The sequence below is a fragment of the Athene cunicularia genome, assembly GCF_003259725.1.
Source record: "Athene cunicularia isolate RWA chromosome 10 unlocalized genomic scaffold, athCun1 chr10_part1, whole genome shotgun sequence".
Classification (NCBI taxonomy): domain Eukaryota; kingdom Metazoa; phylum Chordata; class Aves; order Strigiformes; family Strigidae; genus Athene; species Athene cunicularia.
The window spans coordinates 8,175,443-8,199,760 of NW_020799112.1; the positions used below are offsets into that span (position 1 = coordinate 8,175,443).

The window sequence follows — 24,318 nt, forward strand, 5'->3', positions numbered from 1 at the left end:
TGAGTTCGAGAAGGGGATTCCTGGGGAGCAGGGGCAGCGGCCAGGCTCGGAGCAAGACCAGTCCCTGGGCAGCCACACAACCTTGGGGAAGCAACTTTGTGCTCCCATTGTTGGGGCAAAGACCAAGTCTCTCCTACCAATCCAGCAAGAAAAGAACTGTTAGGGTGTGCAGGTCACAGAGAAATAAATAACGCCTGAAGTTCATTATCTAAGTCTGCTCCCTCGCTGCCTGCTCTGCACGAGGGCTGCCTGCTGAGGCAATGCTGACGGGAGCAGGAGCTGGGCACATGATCTTTTCCTGCCCACAACTCTGCCACCCTGGAAATAGACTGCTGCAATGCAAATTTTTTTTTTTTTTTTTTTTTTTTTTTTTTTTTGGACCATGTGATTAATTGTAAGGTCTCCTGCCCAGACCCAGGCAGAGTGGCAGGTCCTGGGTGCCCTCCCCTGCCCTGGGAGCGGTGGCTGACACCAGGCAGCATCACTCCCTGATGGGCTCGCCTCCTCAAAGCCTCAGGGGTCCGATGAACAAGAACAACTTATTCTGGGGAGGGAAGTAGTTTTACAGAATTGTCCATGTTAAAAAAAAAAGAAAAAAAAAGGGTAAAACTTGAAATTTCTAGTTGGTTCAGAGGATTTCAAATATTCCTTTTGGAATTTCACCTTCTGCCTCAAGGGCTTTCGCGAGGAAGCAGAGCCTGACCTGCAGCACCCTGGGCGGCATCACCCGGGTTCAGATCACAGAGCCAGAGCCCATGGGCTGAACTCCTCGACGTGGTGCCGGCGGGAGCTTGGCACAGCCAAGGGGTGCTCATGGGCCACCCTCTGACACTGTGCACATCACCGTGATGGCTCCCAGCTCCCAGCGCTGCTGCCGGCTGCTCCAGCTCTGCCAGAAGTGCCATGGACTCTTCCCCTGCTCTTGATAAGATATGGGAGAGGCCTCAGGAAATGGGCTCTTTCTCCTCACACTCTCTACTTTGTAAATATTTTGAGGAATGTTGCAAAAGGGACAAGGCTCAGGGGAAGTGATATGGACTGGAAACACGCTCCTTGGGCCAGCAGCGTGTGCTCGGCTGCTCCTGGCGTTGGCTCCCAGAGAAACGTGGCCCCATCCCTCAGACAGCAGCGAACTGCCATGAGAGATGGCAGCAGCTCAGCCCCACAAGGGGAGGCAGGAGATCCAGTGGCTCTGCCCCTCCTCATCCTCCCCACCACACACCCTGACCACCAGCAGATCCTGGACCATACCTGGATCCACACGGGCTCCACGGTGGGCCCCGGGGAGGTGAGGTTCTCCCAGTTCCCTGTCCTTTTGTAGGTGAAGGTGGTCCCTGCCACCCTGTAGTCCCCATTCCACTGGATGGTCCAGCCACCGTTCAGGAAATACTTCTCCGGGTCCTCGCTCCGTAGCGCCAGAAAATTCCCAGCTTCTGCAACTTCTTCAATCCGGATCTCCCGGGCTCCCACAGGGATAATCCCGATATCGACATAACCTGGGAACAGAACTGAGCATTGGTCTTGGGCGAGTCAAAAATGTGGCAGAGATGATCCATGCCCTCAGGTGGGTGCCAGCATCATGCCAATCCTTACCCCTCTAAGGCACCTGCATGTACCAAACCTCACCTTGCACTGTGCCCAGCTGTGTTCCCTTCTGCGAGAGCCCATCGCAGAGAGACATTTCCCACATGGGTGCTGGCAAGGCGTTTACCACTCTTTCAACATGTCCTTGTCAACCCACAAATCCCCTTAAACTTCTCCAAACCAGACTCAGCATGCACAGATTTGTTTTCAAGCCTTTAGACACAAAGAGCAGGAAGGAATTATTTTTCTTCTAAGGAGCAAGAAGTAGAAAGGCAACACCACATCTCTCTGTGCTGCTGCTCAGGTCTTATCCCAACAAAATAAATGAGTGTGGATTAAAAAAAAAATCACACTGCAAAGGAGCAGCAGCAGCAGCGAGCCCAGCTCTGAGCAGAACAGGCACCTGGTGATTTGGGGACGGAGCTGAGCGCCCTTACCCAGCCCCTCGCTGTCCTCGAAGGTCTTCCTGACAGTGTGGCAGGTGGAGCCGTCCCCATGGCAGACGCCACACCGGTCCTCCACTGCGTTGGAGTCGATCTCGTAGTCGCAGCCCACGTTCTGCAAGGCAGCCCCGTCAGCCATCTGCATCCCCCAGCCCCCCATCATGCCACCACCCACCGACACGGGGAGAACAAGGTAGGGGAGGACCAGCTCTGGTCCTAAATGGTGGGAAATAAGGAACGTGGGTGGGAGAGAAGGATGAGCTGGAGTCTTTTTGCAGGATGGGCAGCGATGCAGCCACGTCTGCTGCAATATGGGTTTCTCTAACACATCCCCATGGTCCTGCTGTCTTGTTTGCACACAGCGAGGACCATGACCTACACCTCATTTTTACCTTTTCCTACCCAAGTCCCCAGGCAGAAGAGCCTGTCAGCACACGTTCTGTGCTAAGCCAAGCTGGGAAAGCCCTTGGCTCTGCTAGTCCCGTTTCAAAACACTTCCTGAAAGCCTGTTTTATATTCTGCTGAAACTCTCTAGAGCTCTGTAGAAACTCTCTACACCTCATGCCACATTGCTTAAGCTGTGCAGAGCAAGAGCCTTCCTGTGATTTTGCACCATAAAAACCGCAGCCAAGACCCCAAAGGGTCCCACTGGGTTCCATGGCAGCATAGAGCCTTCAGCCTCCACTGCCTGAGGGGGTGCCCAGGCGCCCCCAGCACACACCTACAGCAGAAGCAGCCCTGTTTTAACTACTGAAAGAGCCTGCAGTGAGCCAGGTTTAACTCTAGTGTTGCAGCCAGCCGCAGGCTCAGCAGCGATGAGGATTTTATGTGCAGTGAACTCTGACTAAACGTGCTGTCATCTGCCACGAGCTGCTGGATTGCGCCCTGTTGTACGCGCCAAGTAAAAATCATAACCCCGGCGCTCTCCCTCCAGCTCATGCCTCTGCATCTGTGTGCTGCAGCCTTTGAAGTAACTTACAGCCCATTACAGGAGGAAATGGGACCTTCTCAGAGCCTCCAGTTGCTTTGGGCCCCTGCCTGCTGCTGCCGGCAGCACGGCCAGCAAGAGAGGGGGAAGTTTCCATGAATGGTTTTTATATAAGAGATTGCAAGGAAACTCATTGACTGATTATTTTCCCTCTTTCCTGCTTCTCTTTGTGCTGTCCAGAAAGCCTATTTTGCTAAAAAGCCTTTCAGAAAACATCTTACCTAACACTATGGCAAACCCAACCGCGTCCCCCCCCGGGCACACTTTACAGCAGCGTGGCTTCAGTATGTCCCATGGTGGGAATCTGCCTGCAGACCGCAGCACCACAGCAGCTCAGATTGTCACCAATTCCCTAATTTAACAGAAATTCAGTGTCTGACATGTGCTCTTATTTATACACCTCAGGACCGCTCCCCTAGGGAAAGGGAAGGTGTGAATCAAGGGACCATCATGCTGCAAACAAAGGCAGCTGGAGGACCCAGGCACAGCTCAGCAAAGCCTCCCCAGCACCTCCCAGATGATCCACAGCACAGACCACGCCATCCCCACCGGATTCCTGCGTCTCCCACACTGGGAGATCCCCTCCCCGGCCAGCAGCCAGAGGAACGCCACTGCACGCTTGTAGGGAGCTTCCAAGAAAGAAAAATAACATCTCAGACGGAAGGACAAATCCCAATGCTGGGAGAGGCGGCCAAGCCTGGGGAGGCATCTCCATCACTCTAGGTCAGACCCGTGGCCACCAGCACCAGCCACACTCGGGAAGCAGGGCTGGGCATCTTCTATATGCCCTTACATATCCCCAACCTTATTTTCAAGTGAAATTTTTCTTCCTTCTTTTCCTTGGGTTTGTGTTCTATTTTCTTGAGGCCAGCCCAAAGGCTGAAATTCATCTGTATCGCATGTCTCACGGAAACAAGGACAGCTTCCTGACAAAACGAGTAAGCTCAGTGCATCAGTGCATGCAAGAGCAGGGACAGCGTTCACCTTCGGGAGGGGTCACAACACCCGCCTGCATGTCCCCAAGCACAGGGTGGTCCTTGGCGTCCCTCCCCAGCGGCCTCAGCGCGGGACCCACCTTGCAGATGCCGTTGATGCACATGTCACGGCTGGCGTTCATCTCGTAGCATGGCGTCCCGTCAATGACGGCATCCCGCAGCTTTTCTGCAAAGTATTCATCCTCTGGCCGGCAGTGCAGCTCGCAGGGATTAACTAGGGAACCCAATAGACAGAAACTAGACCCAAGCAGCTGTGGGGAGCCACATAACCATCTCCAAACCCATAGATTAACTGTGCAAGCCCAGCCATAATTTAAAATATGGCATAAACATGCAGCAAGGCAAATCTTACAGACATGAACAGCAAAATCAAGCTGTTGGCAAGGCCGTTTCAGGTTTTTAATTGGGGCTTGCGGGTGGAAACCCAGCAGCTGGCGTTGTCCTCAACTCACTGTTGTTGGGCACCGGTGTCCACTTGTAGAGTTTCCCTTTGTAGAGCATGGGGTTGAACTGGCTGCACTGGACCTGGCGGAAGGAGGGCTTGTCACGGGGACACGGCCTCACGTTGCAAATCCGGAACCGCTTCCGCTCCCCCAGGCAGTACCTGCCCCCATACTTCGGCCTGTCCATGGGGGAGAAAAAAGAAAGTCAGAGTCATGGAAGGATTTGGGTCAGAATGGACCTTAAAGATCACCTAGTTCCAACCCCCCTGCCCTGGGCACATTCCACTAGCCCAGGTCGCCCAATCCCCGCCTTGAACCCTGCCAGGGAGGGGGCAGCCACAGCTGCTCTGGACAATCTCTGCCAGGGCCCCACCACCTCAAAGGGGAGAATTTCTTCTTAGATCTCATCTAAATCTGCCCTCTGTCAGTTTAAAACCATCACCCCTCATCCTATCAAATAAAGACCTACCACACACAAGGGGAAATTCCCTTTTTATTCACTGCTCAGGGAGGGTGGGTTCTTATCTGCTGCTAAGGTTTGATCACAGGTGGTTGTATCAGGCCTGAATCCACCTGGAGTCAACTGGGAGCTCTCCCAGTTACAGCCCACACATCATCCCACTGCAGTGTCCGTGTAAGGGAGCCGGCTACAAATCCAACATCCACCCCGGAAGGTTCCCCACTCCAAAGAGCAAGCTTTTGAAACACCTGGAAACCACAGCCCATGTCCTTCTTCTCCAAGTCCCTCCGGGACCAGCTTCCCACGGCTGCTGTGGCCCCTGGACTGTGCCATGGGACCACGGAGGGTGAGACCACGGACCAAAGGCAGCTTTTGCTCTCCAGCTGGATTAGCTACACTTTGGGTCTTCTCTCCCTTACGTTGGAAATATGGCCAATTTTATAGGTCTAGTATATGATGCTATAAAAGCAGTTATTAAAATATGTGTCACTGGCAGTGTTCATGTCTGAAGCCCCCCCCCACATCCTGCAGCCGGGCACCTTTCCCTGGGGGGTAAAACATCTCCTTCAGCACCTCGGGCATGTGGCTGGGGACTTGCCAGTGCTCCCCCAGGCCAGGTCAGCTTGGTGCCCATTCTGGAGCTGTCCTCCATCCCGCCTGGGATGTGCTTCCCACTCTGCGCTCCTCTGCTGCCCAAGGGAACGGCAAAGCTGCTGCTGGGCTTTTTAAAGTAAGAGGGACTTTAAAAGCAACAAAAGGTTTATCTCAGATGCCAACAGACTCTAAATGCTACCACTGTCTCCTGACCCTTGCCTTTTCCTTTGGCCACAGCATTCTCCATGGCCCACATCCCCACAGCCTCATGAAAATTACTTTTCCCCCAGAAAATCTGGGCACACTTTGCTGAAGAGAATAAAGTTAATTATTATTTTAGGGTTGTATTTACATACCCTGCCCTGAGGAAATGCCTGTGGGAGGACGACTGCCCAGTGCCCACATTTATTCATCCAAAAGGCAAAGCTGAGGATTTACCTACAGTGGCCAAAGCAAACAACTGCCTGGGGAAATTCTGCTGCTTTTCCAGTGTTTGCTCTCCTCCCTGCCTGCAGCTGTGTTTAAAACACTCCATAAACTACAATTGCACTTCTGCCACAAAACTCATGTCAAACACAAGCCCAGCTCTTGACCTGGGACCGAGATTACACAGCACTTCTCTAAACAGCTCGACAGCATGTGCTAAAAACAATGCACCCAAGGAAGATACTGGGCAGAAAGAATATCTGGGCTCATTAGAGAGCTCATCAGAGCTCCTCAAGCCGTTGAAAAGAGAATGCCCCTGGAATATTGCTCACAGAGCCCTTTTCTCTCCCTGTCCCAAGGCGCACTGACACCTGGGGAAGCTCGGGGCTGTGGCTGAATCCAACACAACAGCCACTGGGTGATGAAGGGGACATCTGGGGAGCAGATGGGTCACTCCAAGAATCATGGGATGGACAAGGCTGCTCCTCTGTCAGTGCCCAGATGCTTCGAGGCAAGAGCCAGCACTGGCTGTGGAGCCACAGGCTGGGGGAGGCAGCTTCTGCTGGGCACAGACCAGAAACTACTCATGGAAAGCAACAGGGTGATAAACTGCAGCTGGATTTTTCAAAATGACTCTGAATTGGGCTCAAAGAACACCTGTTTTTCTTTTCTGTCATTAAAGAACACTGGATGTGGTTTACACCTACAAGTGTAGGGTCTTTGCTCTTTGTTCAAGTCATATTGCAATGCTCTGCCTGCACAGAGTGGGAGTGACTTATCCGTGGAAGGAGACAGAGCAAACTCCAGCGGCTCCCGCTGCCCAGCTGGCTGGACAGCCCCATGAAATGAACCCCCCAAGTGCTTCTAAAGCGCATTGTTCACAGTCTAACTGCACAATGGCACAGTTTCGATGCAGACAGCAGTAGGACCGCACCAGTCAGATGATGGTCCCCGGCTTTACAGGGCAATAAGGAAGCGCTGGGTTCCTCTCCTAACTGGGGCGTGGAGAAGCTCCGGGGGAGCAAGCGCTGGCTTACGTGGGGTTGCTGCACTGCCTCTCCGCACTCTGCACACCCGCACCGCAGCTGCGGGAGCAGGAGGCCCACGAGCTCCAGGAGCCCCAGCTGCCGTCGATGGCACTGGGACGGTAACCCACGGGCACGCACTCGCCGTTGAAGCACCACTGCAAAGGGCCAGATGAAGAGAAAACGAGGTTTAAGGATGCAATAATGGATGTTGAATCAGAGAGCCCGGCCACGGGGAGCACCGAAGTCCGGCACCTGTATTTCCCCATGAAAATCTGTGTTTTGCTCACATGGAGGTGCCTGGGGGTCAGCTGGGCTCTGCAAGCAATGGGAAATTCAGAGATATTGGGCTGTTTGAGGATTTGTCTCAGGCAACATACCCAGACCTCCACCGAGACCCCTCAGCCAGGGGATCTGTAGCCCAATCCCAGCCCAGAGGGAAGAGCCAGCAAGGCAGAGACACGGACAAAGGCACAGCAGGAGGTTTTGTGGGGAGCGGCAGGTAAGGCCAGGTCATCCCTGGTGCTCTGGGGCTAGGGCTTCGGGACACTCAGCCTAACAAGGAGAGATGTCTGCTTTTTGTGACTCTCTAGTTTCATGCTACCATGGCAGGAAAACCCTGTTCTGGAAGAGCAACCTATGATGGCTTTGTCCCACACAAGGGTGACCGGAGCTGCTCCCCTCCACACCCTGTGGTGACACAGGCGCTGCCAGACCCTGCCATGCCCCAGAGCTCCCGGAGACAAACATCCACCACCACAGCAGATGGAGAGCGGAACAAGCCTTATGCTCTCCTGCCACGGTCATTAACAGTGGGTTTCACCTTCTTCAGAGGCATTTTCAGCCTCACTGAAGGCAGCCCCTCCCTGGCAACAGTGGGTGTTTGGGCAGAGCCAGGGAAGCGAGGTGAGCCCGTGTGCCCAGAACCTGAGAAATTCTTCTGTGTGCAGGATGCGGAGTCTCTGCAGCCGCGGAGGGGACTGCTCCCCATTACCTTGTTCTCCCCGCAGGCTGTGCCGTCAACAGCAGCATCCAGCTTGGAGTGGCACGTGTTCCCTACTGTGCACCACAGCGTGTTGCAGACACTCTGCAGAAAAACATGGTTGTGCAGGACGTTATTACTGCACCAGCTAACCAACCAGCATAAATTTCAATTTCAGGGAGAGGATCAGCCCCATGCAAAGCCCCCCTTCCCCCCAGAGACCCCCTTGGAGCCACACAAGCCCGGGGTATGTCAGGAGGGACACCGGCTTACGTCCATGTCGTCGCAGAAGGTGGAGTAGGCGCCGTACTGCAGCCGGCACTGGTGGCCCACGTCGTAGAGGACGCCCGGGGGCACCAAGGGGTAGTCCAGCACCTCCCGGGCAGGGGGGTCATCCAGACACAGCCCCCAACCCCGGCTGAAAAAGAGAGATCAGAGCGACATCACTACTGGCCTGGCACAGCCCTACAGCAGCAAATGGAGGAACCAAACAGCTCATTAACGTCCACCACAATGAGAAGCAATTAGTGTTTCTAGCTGATAGGACCCTGGCTTCCAATGAACCCTGGATCCGTTCCAGCATGCGGACGAGCACGTGTAGGTACCCGATTGCCCCACAGCCCCTGGGTCACAGGGGAAGGCAAAGGCAGGAGTGGCTTCTCCGTGCAGCTGCTGGGCCAGCGACTTGCATGATCCCTTCTTCCCCCTGAGATGCCCCCGTCCCCCCAACAGAAAGCTAGAAATGCCATTCTCCCTGGGAATAACCCCACAGATTTTTGCTTTGTGAACAGGTCATCAGCTCAGCCCTAAGGCAGGACTCCGCTTTTGCCATTCAAGGTGAAAGGTTCCACTGAACAAACATTGCATCGCCAAGAAACAGATGGTGTTCCCGCGTTTGTACATCATGCTGACCCCAGAAACGTCCCTGCAGACACCACAACCCCTGTGTCAATGCTCTGCTAATAGAAATAAAGTAGACTGTCAGCAGCAAACGCAGTCATCCTCATATTTGCCACTACAAACATGCTCAAACTGTGCTGGACAGGACGTCTTTAGGAAAGAGATATTAAAATGAAGCCATCAAGGCGGCCGGTGGCATGCAGCCAGGCTGCAGGAGCCACAAGGGACATTCATGGCCACCACTCCCTGCTCTGATACTTCGCAAACACACAAGAAATTGTCACTAGTCTAACTTTCAGTGTTGATTTAAACAAACTTGTTTCCAGCAAGGCAAAATCTCTGGTGAGGGTTTCTCAGCAGATTAGATTACTTTGGCTTGTTGTGATTGGGAACAGGTCTAAATTAACTTGAAATAAGATTCCTTTTTAACCCAAACCAGCAATGCAGAAACAAGGGCCAGCAGGACGGGAGAGCTCCAGCTCTAGGGTGCCGGCAGTGCTGGGGGCCGATGCTGGACAGAACCAACACCCCCTCCTCCCATTCCACCCCAGTGAGGTCCACACCAGCCACCTGAAAACAGCTCACTTGGCTGGAGACGGCCCTTTAAAATATCACAGATATATATATATTTTTATAAACAGTTTCCTTATTGGAAAAAATCAGCAGCCCAGGGGCTGGAAACTCTCTGTTCCCAAGTCCACAACTGTGGGAGCATCCTGCCTCTCCCAGCCTGGCCGGGAGGGAAGGATTGCTGTGGACGATGCAGCGCTGAGCTGGGATGAATTAGGCGTGGATTAGGCAGCTGGACACAGTATCACGGGGCAGCCTGTTTCAGGCATGCAGAGAGGTCACCGCATTGCACTTCCACAGGTAGTTTCTTTATCTGCTGATGGAAAACACTTTAAAAGAGTATTTTCTTTAAACATGGGAGGAATGCTATCTTTATTGGGAAAAGTCCAGGCTTAAGCACTGGGCTCCTGCATGGGCTACGTGCATGATACTGGTGTTCCTCTGGACTAGCTCACCAACTGCCTATTCAGGTACCAGCACATGGGGCCTCACACGTCACCCCAAAACCACCCCCAACCCTCCCTCCCCTCTATCTGCTCCAGGCACTTTCTGTCTCCCCCCAGTTTATGGAGAGATCTCTGTCCCAGTACGGCGGGTGATTTAGATTTGCTGTCAGCTTTCCAGTGCTATATTCAAAATCTATTTCTTCATTAAATATTTTATGACCGTCCCACATATTTTACAATCGTTCAGATATTTTATAGTCATCCAAATATTTTACAATCGTCTCTTGAATTGGCCAAAACACATTGCCGAGCCAGTAAAAATTGGCATGAGTTTCCCTCTGGCTTTGCAGGGATATGCAATAAACCCCATTCCTCAGTAAAAATGCACAGGGGTCTGTGCTGCGTCTGCTTATTTCAGTCCATTCATTAATGAGCAGGATGATGGAGGAGATGGTGTGATGATTAAATCCCCCTATGTGATCAGGCTGGAGGAATCTGCAGATACATTTGAGAGTGGGATTAAAATTCCATAAGATCTCGGAGAACTGGAGGAAGGGTCCAAAAAGCCAGGATGGAATTCAATAAAAACAAAGTCAAGGCTTGGAGCTTGCGAAGAATCAGCTGCACAAACAGGGGATCTGGCAGAAGGGGCAGAAGGGAGGCAGCGGGGGAAGACCGGCTGTCCCCAGGCTCTGGGAAGGTGGGGATGGGCTGGAAGGAGCCCATAGGAGGATGACAGAAGACGACCTCCAGCACCGTACAGAGAGGCTGAAAAACTGGTTGCCCCGATCTAGGGAAAAGACTAAAGGGAGAGGAGACAACCTGCAGCTGTTCCAAGGCTGCTGTTGGGGCGAAGAGAGGCCACCCCGTGCCATTGCGTGGTGCAGGCGGGGCCCCTGTGAGACACCAGACCCCATGTTACAAGGGTTATTCCACCCGCTGGGCTGTGAAAGAGCTCACGCCACGGCAAGGGGTGGAGAGCAAAGAGCCTCTCAGCATCTTCCAACTTCTCTGAGGGTTAAAGGGGAAAAAATAATAGAAAGCCAAAAAGGCCTCACCTGGGAAGCGCTGGCATAACACAGGGCTGACGAGGTGCCCGGCTCTGGAGCGGTGCCTCCTCCGCAGGAGCATCCCCGCACTGGCACCCCTTGTTAGCCCGAAGGAGGGGTGCCCGCTGCTCAGGGGCCCCCATGCCACAACAGGGGGGTGACCTCTTCCATGGCCCCAGGTGTTCGAGTGAGCCCCAACCCTCAGCCTCACCAAGAGGGTGCACCCAGGGCCGGACCCACAGCACTGGGGCTGTGTTGTGATCGATGACGGGAATCATTTTCCAATACTTACATGTTCAGCAGTGCTTGTAAATAACAATCTTTTGCAAATAATAATCATTATCGGAGAGTGCTTTTTTTATTTCCCCCAGACATGAGGCCTGTTCCAAGCACATCCAGAAACTCCAGGTCACCTGGGTCTCACTTTCTTGGCTCACTCCTTCCTGCTCTTCTGCCAACATCGTATTACACTCAGGGCTGTGCTGGCAACGGGCCTCTCCCTCGCCTGGGGGATGTCGCAGCCGGTGAAAGCCGCCTGCTGGGCTCTGCTCTGAGGGAAGAGCTGCCCCTTCTGGGGGGAGCAGACACACCAAAACTCAACTGGAGAAGCATCCAGCTGCTCTGTTTCTTCCCTGTCGCAGCTCGTAGCAGCCCAAGGTCATTGCAAGCAGGAAATTCTTAATCCAAAAGTGAAGGTTAAAAGCAGACGGCCAAGAACGCTGCGGATACGAGAAAGCTCCGTTCCACCAAAAGCCATAAATCAACAATAATTCACCCTGTGTGGGGGCCAAGCCCGCATGTTCCAGGCTGGGATTTAGAACCAGGAGCCCAGCCCCAGGCAGCCTCCCCACTATGGAACTGCTGGTCCCTCACCCAGCTCTCCCCATCACCGTTTCTTGTCGATGCTCTCGCTGTTTTCTAAGCTTCCCGTAGCAAGAAAGGGAAATGTTTCTCCAGTGCAAGCCACTGGCTGACAAACATAAATCTCTGGGCCATGTTCCTAGGAACTTAATAACAACAGGATGAAAAATTGTCCATAGGGTGCTAAAAATAAACAAATGCACAGAAGAATTTGGCTCGCTCTCACTTCCTCACGTGATGCCTTGCGCCTAGAGGCAAACACCATCTGCCCCATGCAGAGCACTAAAGAAAACTGCACAGAGCATTGAAGAAAACCACTCTGGCTTTATTTGTTCAAGCCACAACCCCTGTCCCACTGCCTGAACACTCGTGCTGCTTCTGTGTTCAAGGCCCCATCCTTCGCAGCAAGGACTAAGGCAACCAAGAGAGGTAAGAGCATCCCCATGTGCCCTGGGGCTGGCTTTTGAGTGCAATCGGTGGGGGCAGTCCCCAAGCCCCGAGCCACCCCCAGCATCCTGCAAGCAAGGAAGAAGAGGAAGGGAAGACTTACTCGAGGAATCGTGTGATGTACTCCCGGCTGCAGCGGGACCAGGTGAGTGGGGACGTGTCATACAGGAGCTGTGGAGACATGATGAAAGGTCTTTTCCCAACTGGCTCACAGTCATTGCTGCTTCCATCATGCTGAATCCCAAAACTGTGTAAGAGCACAGCCCCACAAAGGAGAGGTGAGCCGCACGCCGCTACAACCGCGCAGCCTCTCTGCCTTCCAGCACGAAACACGACGCCAGACATCGCAAACTGTCCCAGCTGCGCAAGGACTCGGCCATTAACGGGCACCAGGGGATCTGGCCAGGGGGTGGACATTTTAGTGATACCAGGGACTCTGCCCCATGCTCTTATTTCAGATTTCTTACTGAAAACTCAGTCACGAATAAAGGAGTGAGACTACCGATCAAGATCACATTAATTAAATTTACTGGGTATGTGTTTTTACCATGCAAAAATATTTATTATAAACTATAACGTTCAAGTGATCTTGTCAAAATTTGATTGAAATTAGGGCAAGCAAAATTCTGTTGCTGATTCTATATGCAGACCCTATTTTAAAACTTAATGGGCAACCCTCTTCCCCGAAACTTTCAACATCAGCAACACAAGTGCAGTTTGTCCAGGTTGCATTGAATTTTCACTGAACCTGGGGCAACCAGACACTTAACTCTGAATTAAATTCCCAGGGTAAGTCCTTGTAGGTGCAGAGGAAGGTTTGCACCAGTGAAGAACCACTCGGCGACCTTCTCCCACCTCCCACCCGTGTCTTCTCAAGCCCTGACTGCGCAGCGCAGCAGAGGTCAGAGGAGAGGAGGAGGAGGGTGGTGGTACCTGTGTCCGAGCTCGTGGGCCACGGTGAAGGCCAGGGGCAGTCCCGTGTCCTCATTGATGTTGCAGCTGCGGTGGGGCTGGCACATCCCCGCCACGTGGGACAGACCCAGGGTCTCGCAGGGTCTGTTCATCGCTGCGCAGATGTCCTTCCTTGGGCAATGGAGACAACGAACACACAGACACAGAGCAAAGAGGGAGTTTGAAAGCAGCAGGACCCAACGTGAGACACAGGAAGGAGCACGGGATGTGGCCCAGCCCACGGAGGAAGACACACAGACACTGGCCAAACAGAAGTGAGAAAGGAGACATCCAACAACTTTCCACAACGGAAAGATTTACAACCTTTCCTTTCCCCTTTACTCTCCCCATATCCCCAGCTTATTATTAAGCCTGATTAATGGGAACTGCTAGCCAGCCTGGCTACGTTTATTCCATTGTATAAATAAAGCTGATGCTGGGAATAATTAAGCAATTACTACATTGCTTGGGGAAACACATCCCAGGGGTGCTGTGGTCCAGAGCAGAGGAGATCCAGCCACCCAGAAAGAACAACTCCACTGAAGTACATGGCCTTAAGTGCCTTATTTCTACTACAAAGCAAACTTTCTAAAGAAGATAAAACTGTTGTGGGTTGTGAATCATCACACAAACCAGCACAATGCTGCCAACAGCCAAGTCACTGCAGCCTGAAACCATCAAGCTGCAAGGTATATAAACTTGGCCAGAGGCACGAATTCCTGGGAGCTTCATGGGAGGTCAGGGGCCTTCTCGAGGCTCCTCTGCCAGTCTCAGCATTAGCCTCTCAGGGAAAAAGTTAATCCCTGCATAGGTCTCCTGGGAGGATCCAGCCATTCTGGGGCTTGGCAATAGGGCCATGGTAAAAACCTGGTTTGGAAACCTCAACTGCTAGCCAACTGGGAGCTGTCTCCAGGTTTAAACCTGAGATTAGTTCCAGCCGTTAGGACCAGGTTTTCTTCAGATTTCATGCTACATATCTTATGTGCAGGTGTCCAGGCAGGGCTCAGTCATGGACAGTGAGATTTCAACAGCTCCCCCTGAGATGTTCCCCTGGCTGCCCCACTGCCTGCAGCCAGCAGACATGTTTCTAGCTGCCAGCGTAGCATCTACAGCATAAAATTAGCATGTGGGCACAATACCTTGTGAGCAGGACTGCAACATCGTGGTGCAGGGGATGGGAATCTCCTTTAACGTTGATGCTCTTCTGCCATTTGCAAAAGCTTTTCAAGGTGTTGTCTGCATGGTGGGAGATTTTCAGATCCTCCTGCCAAGATAATTAAGAGCCTGCTGTCATATTGCTGCTGGATCTGGTTTTTAGGATGCAGCGGGGAGGGGTCTGATCTCGGACACAGAGTGGAACTGGGAGTCACTGCCATCCAGGTGGAATTGCTCCATATTTATAGGTTGTGGGCTGGGTGGGAATACAGTCCTTTTCTGCTTTCTTTTCATCTGTAATTCAACCAAAACATTAAATCATCTGGTAATGAGGGTTAAGAAACACTGCAAGAAAATATCCCATCCTGGCTGATGGCGAAGGACACAGCTGGGGAGCCCGTCCCAGCAACGTCAGGCTCCCTGAGAGTCACTGCTGCAGCTGGAAGCACAAACAACCAGCAATTCACAGCCCTCGCTACCGTCAGCAATGCTGAGTTATCAGAAATGATTACAGGAATCAGACTCTGCAGCTCCTCTGACCACACCATCCCCCGGACACACAGCCCGTGCAGAAGACAAGGAAGCAAGGCACAGGTGCCTGCGTTTATCTTACGCAAATTCATCCAGGCCTTGAAGACAGCTCAAGAGAGAGCTTACAGGCTGTTGAGGCCAGCTCCCCAGCCTAGCTGCCAGGACGGGAGGGTGAGTCACTGTGTTTTCTTGGTGGTTTTTTTACCTCTTCTTCTTCCAGCAGGATGAGTCGCACTATCGCAATGTTGATGGGGTTCCCGATGCTGGCATGGTGGAACAGACCAGCCACCTGCAACAGGCAAAAGCCAAAGAAACAGAGCCTGAAAGAAAGACCTTGGAAAAATAAATAAAGCCTGAAAGAAAGACCTTGCCCTGTGACATTGCTGCTGGTAAGTACATCTGCAGGGCAACATAAGCTGAGGGGAAGCTACTGGAGGTTGTTGACAACATTGCAGGGAATTCCCCAAAATAAAAGACAAAACCAGATGCAGACCTGGATAAAGCGTTCAGAGTGCGGTGATGTGGTCCATTTAAAATGGATATCACATCATCTGTGATTGAAACTCAACCAGTAACGCCCAGAGGAATACCTTTGCTTTCACTCCTAGTAGAGGTGTTTAACATCTCAAAGGAAGTCTGTGCTCTCTGGGTGCCTTCCCCAAACCCCCAGGAATGCAGGAGTGTTACCTCTGCCCAATCCCACCCTCTTTTTTGGCTATCAACCAAAGCCCTCCTCTGAAATGCAAATAGGTGCTACCACAGCAGCAGCAGAGTGAACAGACTAAACCAATTTACCCAAACTTATCTGCTTGTTTTATGGCACCAGCAAACAGCCTCCAGTTTCCAGTGGAGACCACAGCCTGGTGCTCCTTCCCTTAACTGTCCTCAGTGGCACCTTCCCAGGAAAGCTGATCATGTCCCTCCTGCTAACTAGGCTAGTGCCAGCACTGGCTCCAACAGCAGCTGCTGTTCAGGGGAGCCCGAGGCAAAGCTCCCAGGTCCCTGAGGGTCTCTCTTCCTGTGAGGAGGTTTCCTTATCACCCAGCAGTCAGTGGGTGACCCCTGGTGCAGGCTCTGGGGTGGTTTCAGCTCCGGCTGTGTCCCTGTGCCCAAGCCTGCCTGGGGAGAGCTGCGGTGGTGGTGGCACAACCACCTCCCTTCCCTGGAGCAGCTCTGCCCGTGGGGTATCTCCCCGGGAGGCCACGTTATCCATCCACAGGGAGACAAGGAGACAGAACAGCCCCTGAGCCCCATGGGGAAGGTGAAACCGCTGCAGGCTGTGCTGCTAGCCCCTGTTCATAGATTTTGGCTTGCTGAGGTCTCACCAGGGATGAGCCTTGGCAAGCTCTGGGGCCAATATGCCTCACAGCCACATCCCCAGAGTGGCTCTGCCATTTAAGAGGACCAGGACTCACCATGTTCATCACGGTCAGCACATACTTCTCTATGTTCTCGCTCCCGTGGTATTCGATCATCTTGGTGTCTGCCACCACTAGCGTTTCCACCCACTTCTCCCTGCTGATGGAGCGCTGCCTTATTCTTCTCTTCCTGTGCTGCTTCTGTTCCCATCGCTCCCTCCGCTTCTCAGACCTCTCCAGGCTTTCCTGAGTTTCTGAGGGGTTAAAGGTGGAAAAAAGACTTTTTCTTTTTTTTTTGTAAAATGTCTGCAACTTCGGTAAAATATCATCAGGGCTTTTCTTCTCTAATTTCAAAGAAATAACCTTTTGGTGTTGAGAAGGAAGGACCACTCTTAGACCCATAATCTACGTGGATTTTTCTGTGCTGTACGTTCCAAAAAAATCACTGGGAGGTGAAGCTTCTGACCTCAGTCTGTTGCACAGCACGATAGAAAAAAAAAAAAAAGCATTTGAAGAAATTTCTTTGACTGGAACAGGGTTTGTAATATTCCCCCAGGAACACAAAGCCTCCCAGAGCAGAGTGCTCAGGGTCTGTATTGACATACGAATTTATAGGCAACCCAACAGAGATGCTTGAGCACATATTACTGAGAAACATCCCCAGTGGCTCAACATTTCTGGATGTCATCATCACTAATCTGAATTTCCCAGGGAAAGGCAGTTCCCCAACATGATAAGCTCTGCACCCCCAAAGCCGGACTGACATCTTGAGCCAAATCCCAAAGATCATCAGTGTCCTGGGCAAGACTGAGCCCTTGCAGGATTGCACAGAGATTTCCTCGGCCACATGGAAACTGAATTCTGCTCCTTCCCGGGAGAAACAACGGGAACATTCATGGGACGAAGCAAGACAGGAGGCAAAGAAGAGCTCGGATGCTCCTCACGCACACCAGCAACTGGGAATTCTCATGCGGAGACTTTTCCTGTGACGCTGCTCCAAGATCAAGGTCAGGGTCAGCCCCAAGCTGGGGAAAGGCTTTACAAACCACATCCCACACAGTGGGAATTGCTTTTATGACCAGTTTCTGAGGGCTCAGCTGTACTTTGTTAACAATGGACTTTTACATTTTATGGACTATACTGTACGTTGGCTGTGAAAGAGTGTTTCATCCCCCAGCCTGAAAAATCCCAAGTATCTGGATAATTTGACGAATTGCTAATACCACTGCGACAGTTTAATCGCAAGAGCTTCCTTGGAGCTTGTTTCCATTGTGTCCTTCACTGCTAAGCTCCCAGCCAGGACGTGAAAGTACTGCAGAGATGGGTGCCGAGGGCTCCCGGGATCCCAGGGAGGGCTCATATGGCATTTTCCCTTTGAGATCCCTCTTAAACCCTTGCCCAGCTGTACACACAGCCAGCACTAGGTATTGACAGAAGCTAAATAACACCTGACAGCCTAACACCATCTGCCTGGGTGGTGGTGTTCAAAGAAAACCAGCAATACATCAGTACAAAATGAAAGGCTTGCAGTAATTAAAATCTTACAGACTTGGCTTCTTTGCCAGGGCATAGGCATCACATGCACTTTGCTGGCCTAGACTGCAGCAGAGATCCATGTGCACTACACACGGGCCATATTACACCCAGTGAAATGAATTTACAATGAACAGACTTTGAAGTCTAGAAGAAGCCATTATAAGTATTACCATAGATTAAATAATTAATTTAGATTAACAGAAGAATGCCTGAAGATAACTTGATTACAGAAAAAAACCAAAACAAACAACTGTTTCTGAAAGCCCAGAGCTCTAGGAAATATGGAAAACAAGATACACTGCCTGGAAGATGCAGCTTCACCAACGCAGATGAGGAGTAAAGCACCCGTGAGCTGCTGGGGATGAACTGAATCCCTCAGTGCTTAAAATCTTTGGTTTGGAAGTTTATCCAACCCATCTGCTCCAGACAGAGAAGGAACCAACATGCACTTTTCCCCCAGCAGAGACTCCTGGGGCAGTGACCAGGTTTTCACTCCGAAAGCCCAATGCCCTGGCAGGCCAGAAACTGATGTTTGCAAGGAAATGAAAACAAATACTCAGTCTCCACATCACGGGACGTGTGCAACAGGGCGGGGAGAAAAACATGAGAGCGAGAGGCCTGAGATTCCACAAGCATTGAGTCCTGTATGTGAGAAACATAAGCAAATACAGAAAAACTGGCAGGAGAAAAAAAACCAAGCCAGTACTCTGCAGTGATTCCCGTGACTTGCAGGCTCTGGTCATTAGTGCCACAAACCCACTGCCTGGCACCCAGCCAGCAAGCTCTCCTGACTAGCAATTCCATTGAGCCTTCCCATAATAAAACCACTCGTGGGGCTGGTTGTGTGGGCATCCCCAGGGCTGTCCTCCGCGCAAGCAGCTCCGAGCCATCAGACACCCACCCACCACTGGCACTGCCGACCACGCACCCCCCACGCCAAAAGCCACTCCACAGCAGGATGCTGACTCCCTGCTGCTGCTTCAGTGTCTTGGTCCGAGGGTTTTCTTTCTTGGCAGCCTACGCAGCAAGAGGGACCTCCAGCCTGACTTGCAAAACTCAGACTAAAAGAAACTGGTGTCATTGATGGATGCTGAATGCTTAAGACAGGAGCAAACGCTGGGGTTTAAGACTAACGGGTCTGCAGAGACAATGTGGGGGGATAAAGCTTGGACTTGCTCCCTTTATCTTTCCACAGTGTGCTTCATACAAATCACAGGACGCAGCTGCTACCAGCTCATTACAAAAATGCAAGAGGAAGGGGACAATACCTTGCACGGCACAGGTCTCCCGTGGAGCTGGTGGCCTCCTGCCTTGCTCTGACGCATGCTCAGGCGCCTGGCGCTTGTATATCCTGTGGGGCTGCGCTGCTCCATCCTCCCGAAAGCTGGTGGACACTGGCTCAATGAAATAGTCCTCGTTCATGAGCTGAAATACGCCTTTCTGGCAGGGAGAGACAAAGTTGTCACCATGAAGATGCATCTAGCACAGACTGACATTGAAGCACCTGGGAATGGGAGAGGGTTTGGAAAGTTTTCCTGGAGGAAACATGACTTCTCTAGAGAAACTGTTTTTATGGATATTTTGAGCTCTAAACTCCCAGACAAAAGAGAACAAGCCAGCATGATCACTAAGCAAAAAGCTGGAGAGATCCCATTGCAAAATGCAGATGGGTGGTGATCTCAGTGGGTGCCTGACAGTGGGGAGCTCAGGGATGCCGAAACAGAGCAACACCTTCTCCAGAGACCCACCACACCAGGAACAGGTGCACATACAGTCAGACTGTGCTCCCCCCCACCTCCCTCTGACCCCTCTGGAGATGCTCTGGGGCAGCCAGGCCGATGGTTCAAAGGACACCGTGACCCTAGCGCAGCCCCAGCCTTGGAATGAGCGTTGCACAAGCAGAGGTGTTTCCCCAGGAAGTTGCTGCTGGCCTTTTGCGCTGCCGAAGCACCACCGATGTGAACCACGGGGTTACAGACTTCCCGTGGTCAGAGACCAGAAAACATCCAGGGAAGAGGAACCTGAAGGAGCACTTGGTGATGGCAGGGACTCCAATCAAGGAAAGTCAGTCCCAGGACAAGGAGCATGGTTCCTCCATGCAGCAACAGGATGATGCATTATTGGCATCTCTCCTTTAGCAGGAAATGACAACTCTCTGGTTAATTACGATCCCCCCTGACCTGGCACAGCTGCAACACACTGTTATGCCGCACACACACACACACCCCTCAGGACTCCCCAGCCTCCACATTGCATCTCCAGAACAAACACAAGCATTTGCTGCACAGGAAGCTCCATCCCAAGGAAAGGGGCTTGGGCGGGAGCCTGCAAGCGTCATTCGGCCAGTCAGGCTGTTGCCGTGAGGAGCGTTCTGTAAAGGGCTTTTGTGCCACAAGACAACTCCATCCACTCACCGTTGCTTTGGATCAGCCTCACAGCGTCCAGAGCAGACTGAGGTGTCCTACGCTTACCCAGGAGCCATTACCATGCTTCTGCTCTGACATGTTTATTGCTTTCACACCCCAGGACAGGGCAGGGACAAAGATCAAAACATGCCTCTACAACTGTATCCAACATTCCAAGATACAACAGGACCCTGCCTATCAGTGACGCTTTCTTGGCGCTCACACAGTGCCAGGGAAAACAGCTTTCTCCCTAGTTAACTCCTTGCAAATGTCAAATAACGAGGAGGAAACACTATGGGGATGGGGAAGGAAGGGAAGGTGGTCACAGAGATTCCTTCTCCATTTCCTGATGCAGGTTATTCTGAGCCAGGGAGGGAACAGAGACCACTGCCCTGGCTGAAATCTGCCCAGGGGCCACGTTTCGTCACCAGTTGGTTGTGCAGTAGCACTGAGTGGCATTTATTGCCTGTGGAAGGGTCTAGTTCTCTCTGTTTAAAACACACCTTTCCGCACCTTGCGTGTCCCAGTCCACCCCAGTAAGCAGTGCCAGCATCCCTAACACTGGCCTCCCTTGCGCTAACTCATCACAGTCTGGAGCAAGAGTAGGAAATAGCCTTGGAGAAGGTGGAATTGCACTGGCAAAACTACCTCAGTGGGAGCAGAAACCAGATCTTACGACTACCCTGGATTTTAAAAATCACTGACAGAAGGAGTTTAAAGTCTTATAGTAGTGTTGTAATAGAGGTGAATCCTGGTCATGGGAACAGGGGTTGCAGAGGCTGGCCAAGGGTGTTAATCAAGGTACAATTAGTAATGCTAGAGCACAGGCTGCACCAACAACACTAACGGGGAACTTGGCCCTTGGAGGTGCTGATGTGATCTGGTTCAACACATGAAGCTTCCACAAGCAGGAATTTTGGGATAGCCCATCTGTGCTTCAAAACTGGGAACAGCGGAAAGCTTTCAATGCAGCAGTGCTGGGCTCAAAATACGAGGTATTGCCACCAAATTATGTGTATCAATGTAATATACTGCCCTAGCCTACAGCTCTGTGCTTTCCCACACCAGCAGTAAGTCCCTTCTTCACACCCTGTAATACCAACTGTGCCTTCAAGAGACCTGTGAGTAACTCCCTCAATAAGCAGGAGCTCAGAACACACTTTACTTCCTATAATAATTTAGAGACATGCAGCACATTGCTAAACTCAGTTTTCCATGGTTTAGCACCTGTCGGACAAAAAGCCACAGTTATTTTAAGTCTGAGTAGTGAAAGTTTAAAGCAACTTCAGGCTGCATTTTGCTTACTACTCACAGTTTGTGGGCTGCAGACCCTCTCACAATGTTGTGCTAATGCCTTTTGTGCATTAGTAATTTTTTCTGCTTCTTAAAAGATAATACTAATCTGTAGCATTTGCATGATACTGCTCATTTTCAACCCACTTTACAGACATGAATGGTGGGGTTTGCCAAACACCGCTATGAAACAAGTGTTTTCAGGTGACACATAATGAGGATGTCAAATTATTTAACAAGTAACTTTCTTTGCTCTCCTGTCTGTGGTTCTTCACAAAGAGAAGGTTAATTTTCTTAACCTGAATCTATTTCAAATGACCTGGGTTAATCGCCTCAACCCATTTGCTATCAGCACCTTGGCTTTGCCTGACTCCCACTGCAAGACAGGACCTTTAAGTTTGGGGGCAGATTTCACCTCGTTGGCAGGACAAGGCCACACAAACATTCCCAGAACCATCATCTGTTACTGGAGGTGTCCACGTGTAAACAAACACTCACGGGAGCAGTCACAACACTTTCTACTTCTGTGTACGCTGCAGCCCTTCGTGTTTCTCTCATGAAAACGTTCACAGAAAAGCTAATCAAAAGGTTGTAGGTTCCTCCTAAGATCCTCAGTCTATTTTTTTAAAGACTGATTATTTTTATATTTTTGATAAGCCTGGTTATTTCCTGTAGCCTTCACCCTGCTGGAGACTGGGGTGCTGCACGAAGCTCAGGGTGCCAAACACCTCAGCTGCTGTTAAATTTAGCAAGAAAAGAGCAACCCACACCTTCCAGGACACGCCCAGCACCTGCTCTGCCAGCAGCCACGGCAGGGAAGGTCTGAGCTCTCTGATGGCATCCCAGGAGGTGGAGAGGCAGCAGCGATGCTCCCTGTCGCACGCCTGCCTGCCGCGCTCCGCTCCCCCCAAAATCCAGCCACGTGCTCTTGCGCCTCCGGACGAAGCGCAGTGATTTTGGGTGGCTTCTGCACCCCCTCCATCTAAATGCTGCCCCCGGGCTAACGCAGTGCACAGACCCACGCTGCCTTTATTTAAACACAGGAAGCTTAAAAAGCAAACGCAGCCCCCAGCGAACGAAGCCACCTGTGGCAGCCAGCAGAGCGATGATCCCATGGGGTTGTCATCCCTCCAAACCCAGCGACACTGTGCATGAGCACTCCTGGCGCTACCTCCCTCCACCCCCCAAAAAGGAGACACACACACACACACACCCCCCTCCATACACTCACCACCTCTGGGAAACCCCAGCACCTCTGGCATGCCCCAGCCCCTGCTCCGGATCCACCCAGTTATGTGGTAAAACCTCTGCAAACCCCCAAGGGGTTTTAAACCCCCGTGGGGACCCAGTACCCGCGAGCTCACAGATTTATGCTGAATTTGCTGTGCTGAGCGTCGACACAACAGTCTTATCTGTGAAAGTCAATCCGCCTTTCAGCAAAACTTACACTTGTACAGGTCACTACCACCTTTGAAAATATCTGCAGTAGAATAAGGCAGCGGAGGTGTTCACAAAACAAAGTAGCTTCACTACACATGAGCTGTGTTAATCATAAACGCCTCCAGGCTGCGAACACCTTGTTTGCAATGTGTTTCACATAATCCTACATTTACGTACTAGAATGCGGAGGCGATATGGGAATTGCTCTCTTCGGGAATTTTCATACAAACAAGAAAACACAGTCCTGGCGTTCCCAAACCACTGGAATCCATGGGAAATTCAGAGTCAGCTCATCTATAGCCGCATCAAACCCACACGATGATAACCTGACTCTGCTGCTGTAGGGAGTCTTGCTATCGCTTTCAGCGCAAAAGAAGAATTTCACACCGCTCCTGCTGCTTCCTCACCGATTAAAGGTCCCTGTACTCACCAGGCCGTCACAGGTGCTGAGCGCAGCCAGACCCCCCGGCAGCGCCCGGCTCCGAACCTCCCCGATCATATGGCAGGAGTTGTAGGCGTGGGACTGGATCTTGGCGGTAGCGATCCCCCCGTATCGCCTCTCGCTGACGAACCCGGGGGCCAGGAGATTGTTATTAAGGCTCAGGTTAAATTTTAGGGGTTGTCCTTTGTAATGCAGCTCATAGAAGGCGAGAGACTTGCTCCTGGGGGAAGGAGACCTTCGGTGAAGCGCTCGGTGGGACAGATCGTAGGAGAGGAAGGACCCGCTCTCATCAACCTTGATGGGATGGACGATGTCGCTGCTGGAGTACGGCTGAGCAGGCTCTGGGAAAAAAGGGGTGCAGTGGTCAGCTTTAGGGCTCACCTTTCCTCTCCCACCCCTTTAGCTGGGTGCTGATCTCCCAAGGCAGCCCAATGGGGTCGGGTGCCCAAATACCAGTTGGATCTGGCAACTGGTGTCCACTGCCACTGCCGGGGCGGGGAAGGGCAGGAACCCCACACGGCTCCTCCTGCCCTCCGCGGGTCCGGGCTGGGGTCTCCCCCGGGAGAGGGTTAAGGGCGGGGGTAGGGGCGATGGAGGTGGCTCAGGAGGGGCTGTGCAGCTCCGGAGCCCGGGCTGGTCCCGGTTTCCATGCACACGTTCCCACTGTTTAATTACAGTTGCCGGGGGAAAAAAAAAAAACAAAAACCAACAAAAAACCAAAAACCCAACACAGAAAAACCAACAACAAACCAACAAAAGCCAAACAACTGTCCCCCCTAAAAATCCCAAATCTCGCTTTTGAAACGGTGTTTGGAAGCCGTCGCCAGGGGAAAAACAGCCCCCGGCTGAGCGGTACTGCGGCCGGGGGAGCCGAGGGGAACCCGGGGGTAGGCGGGAGGCAGGCGGGGGGAACCGGGGGGCAGCCGAGGGAAACCGGGGAGCGGGCGTGGGGAGTCGAGAGCAGCCGAGGAGAACCGGGGGGCAGCCGAGGGGG

General features: G+C 52.1%; 2 protein-coding genes across 3 annotated transcripts in view; one reads left to right on the top strand and one right to left on the bottom strand.

The window, feature by feature from the left end:
* Positions 1 to 24,318, bottom strand: part of ADAMTS7 (ADAM metallopeptidase with thrombospondin type 1 motif 7) — a 50,482-nt gene that overhangs the window by 25,664 nt on the left and 500 nt on the right. Inside the window, exons 2-15 of the mRNA XM_026856038.1 lie at positions 23,313 to 23,665; positions 19,013 to 19,184; positions 16,266 to 16,462; positions 15,056 to 15,139; positions 14,304 to 14,428; positions 13,147 to 13,296; positions 12,317 to 12,460; positions 8,214 to 8,358; positions 7,953 to 8,045; positions 6,971 to 7,116; positions 4,463 to 4,632; positions 4,091 to 4,224; positions 2,022 to 2,142; positions 1,252 to 1,496 (exon numbers count right to left, since the gene is read on the bottom strand). Of these exons, the coding sequence (XP_026711839.1) occupies positions 1,252 to 1,496; positions 2,022 to 2,142; positions 4,091 to 4,224; positions 4,463 to 4,632; positions 6,971 to 7,116; positions 7,953 to 8,045; positions 8,214 to 8,358; positions 12,317 to 12,460; positions 13,147 to 13,296; positions 14,304 to 14,428; positions 15,056 to 15,139; positions 16,266 to 16,462; positions 19,013 to 19,184; positions 23,313 to 23,665 (2,279 nt within the window). The remainder of the gene's footprint in view (positions 1 to 1,251; positions 1,497 to 2,021; positions 2,143 to 4,090; positions 4,225 to 4,462; positions 4,633 to 6,970; positions 7,117 to 7,952; positions 8,046 to 8,213; positions 8,359 to 12,316; positions 12,461 to 13,146; positions 13,297 to 14,303; positions 14,429 to 15,055; positions 15,140 to 16,265; positions 16,463 to 19,012; positions 19,185 to 23,312; positions 23,666 to 24,318) is intronic.
* Positions 23,774 to 24,318, top strand: part of MORF4L1 (mortality factor 4 like 1) — a 30,259-nt gene continuing 29,714 nt past the window's right edge. For both annotated transcript variants that reach the window (XM_026855783.1, XM_026855784.1), the window contains exon 1: positions 23,774 to 23,779. The gene's annotated coding sequence lies outside the window, so the exon portion shown is untranslated. The remainder of the gene's footprint in view (positions 23,780 to 24,318) is intronic.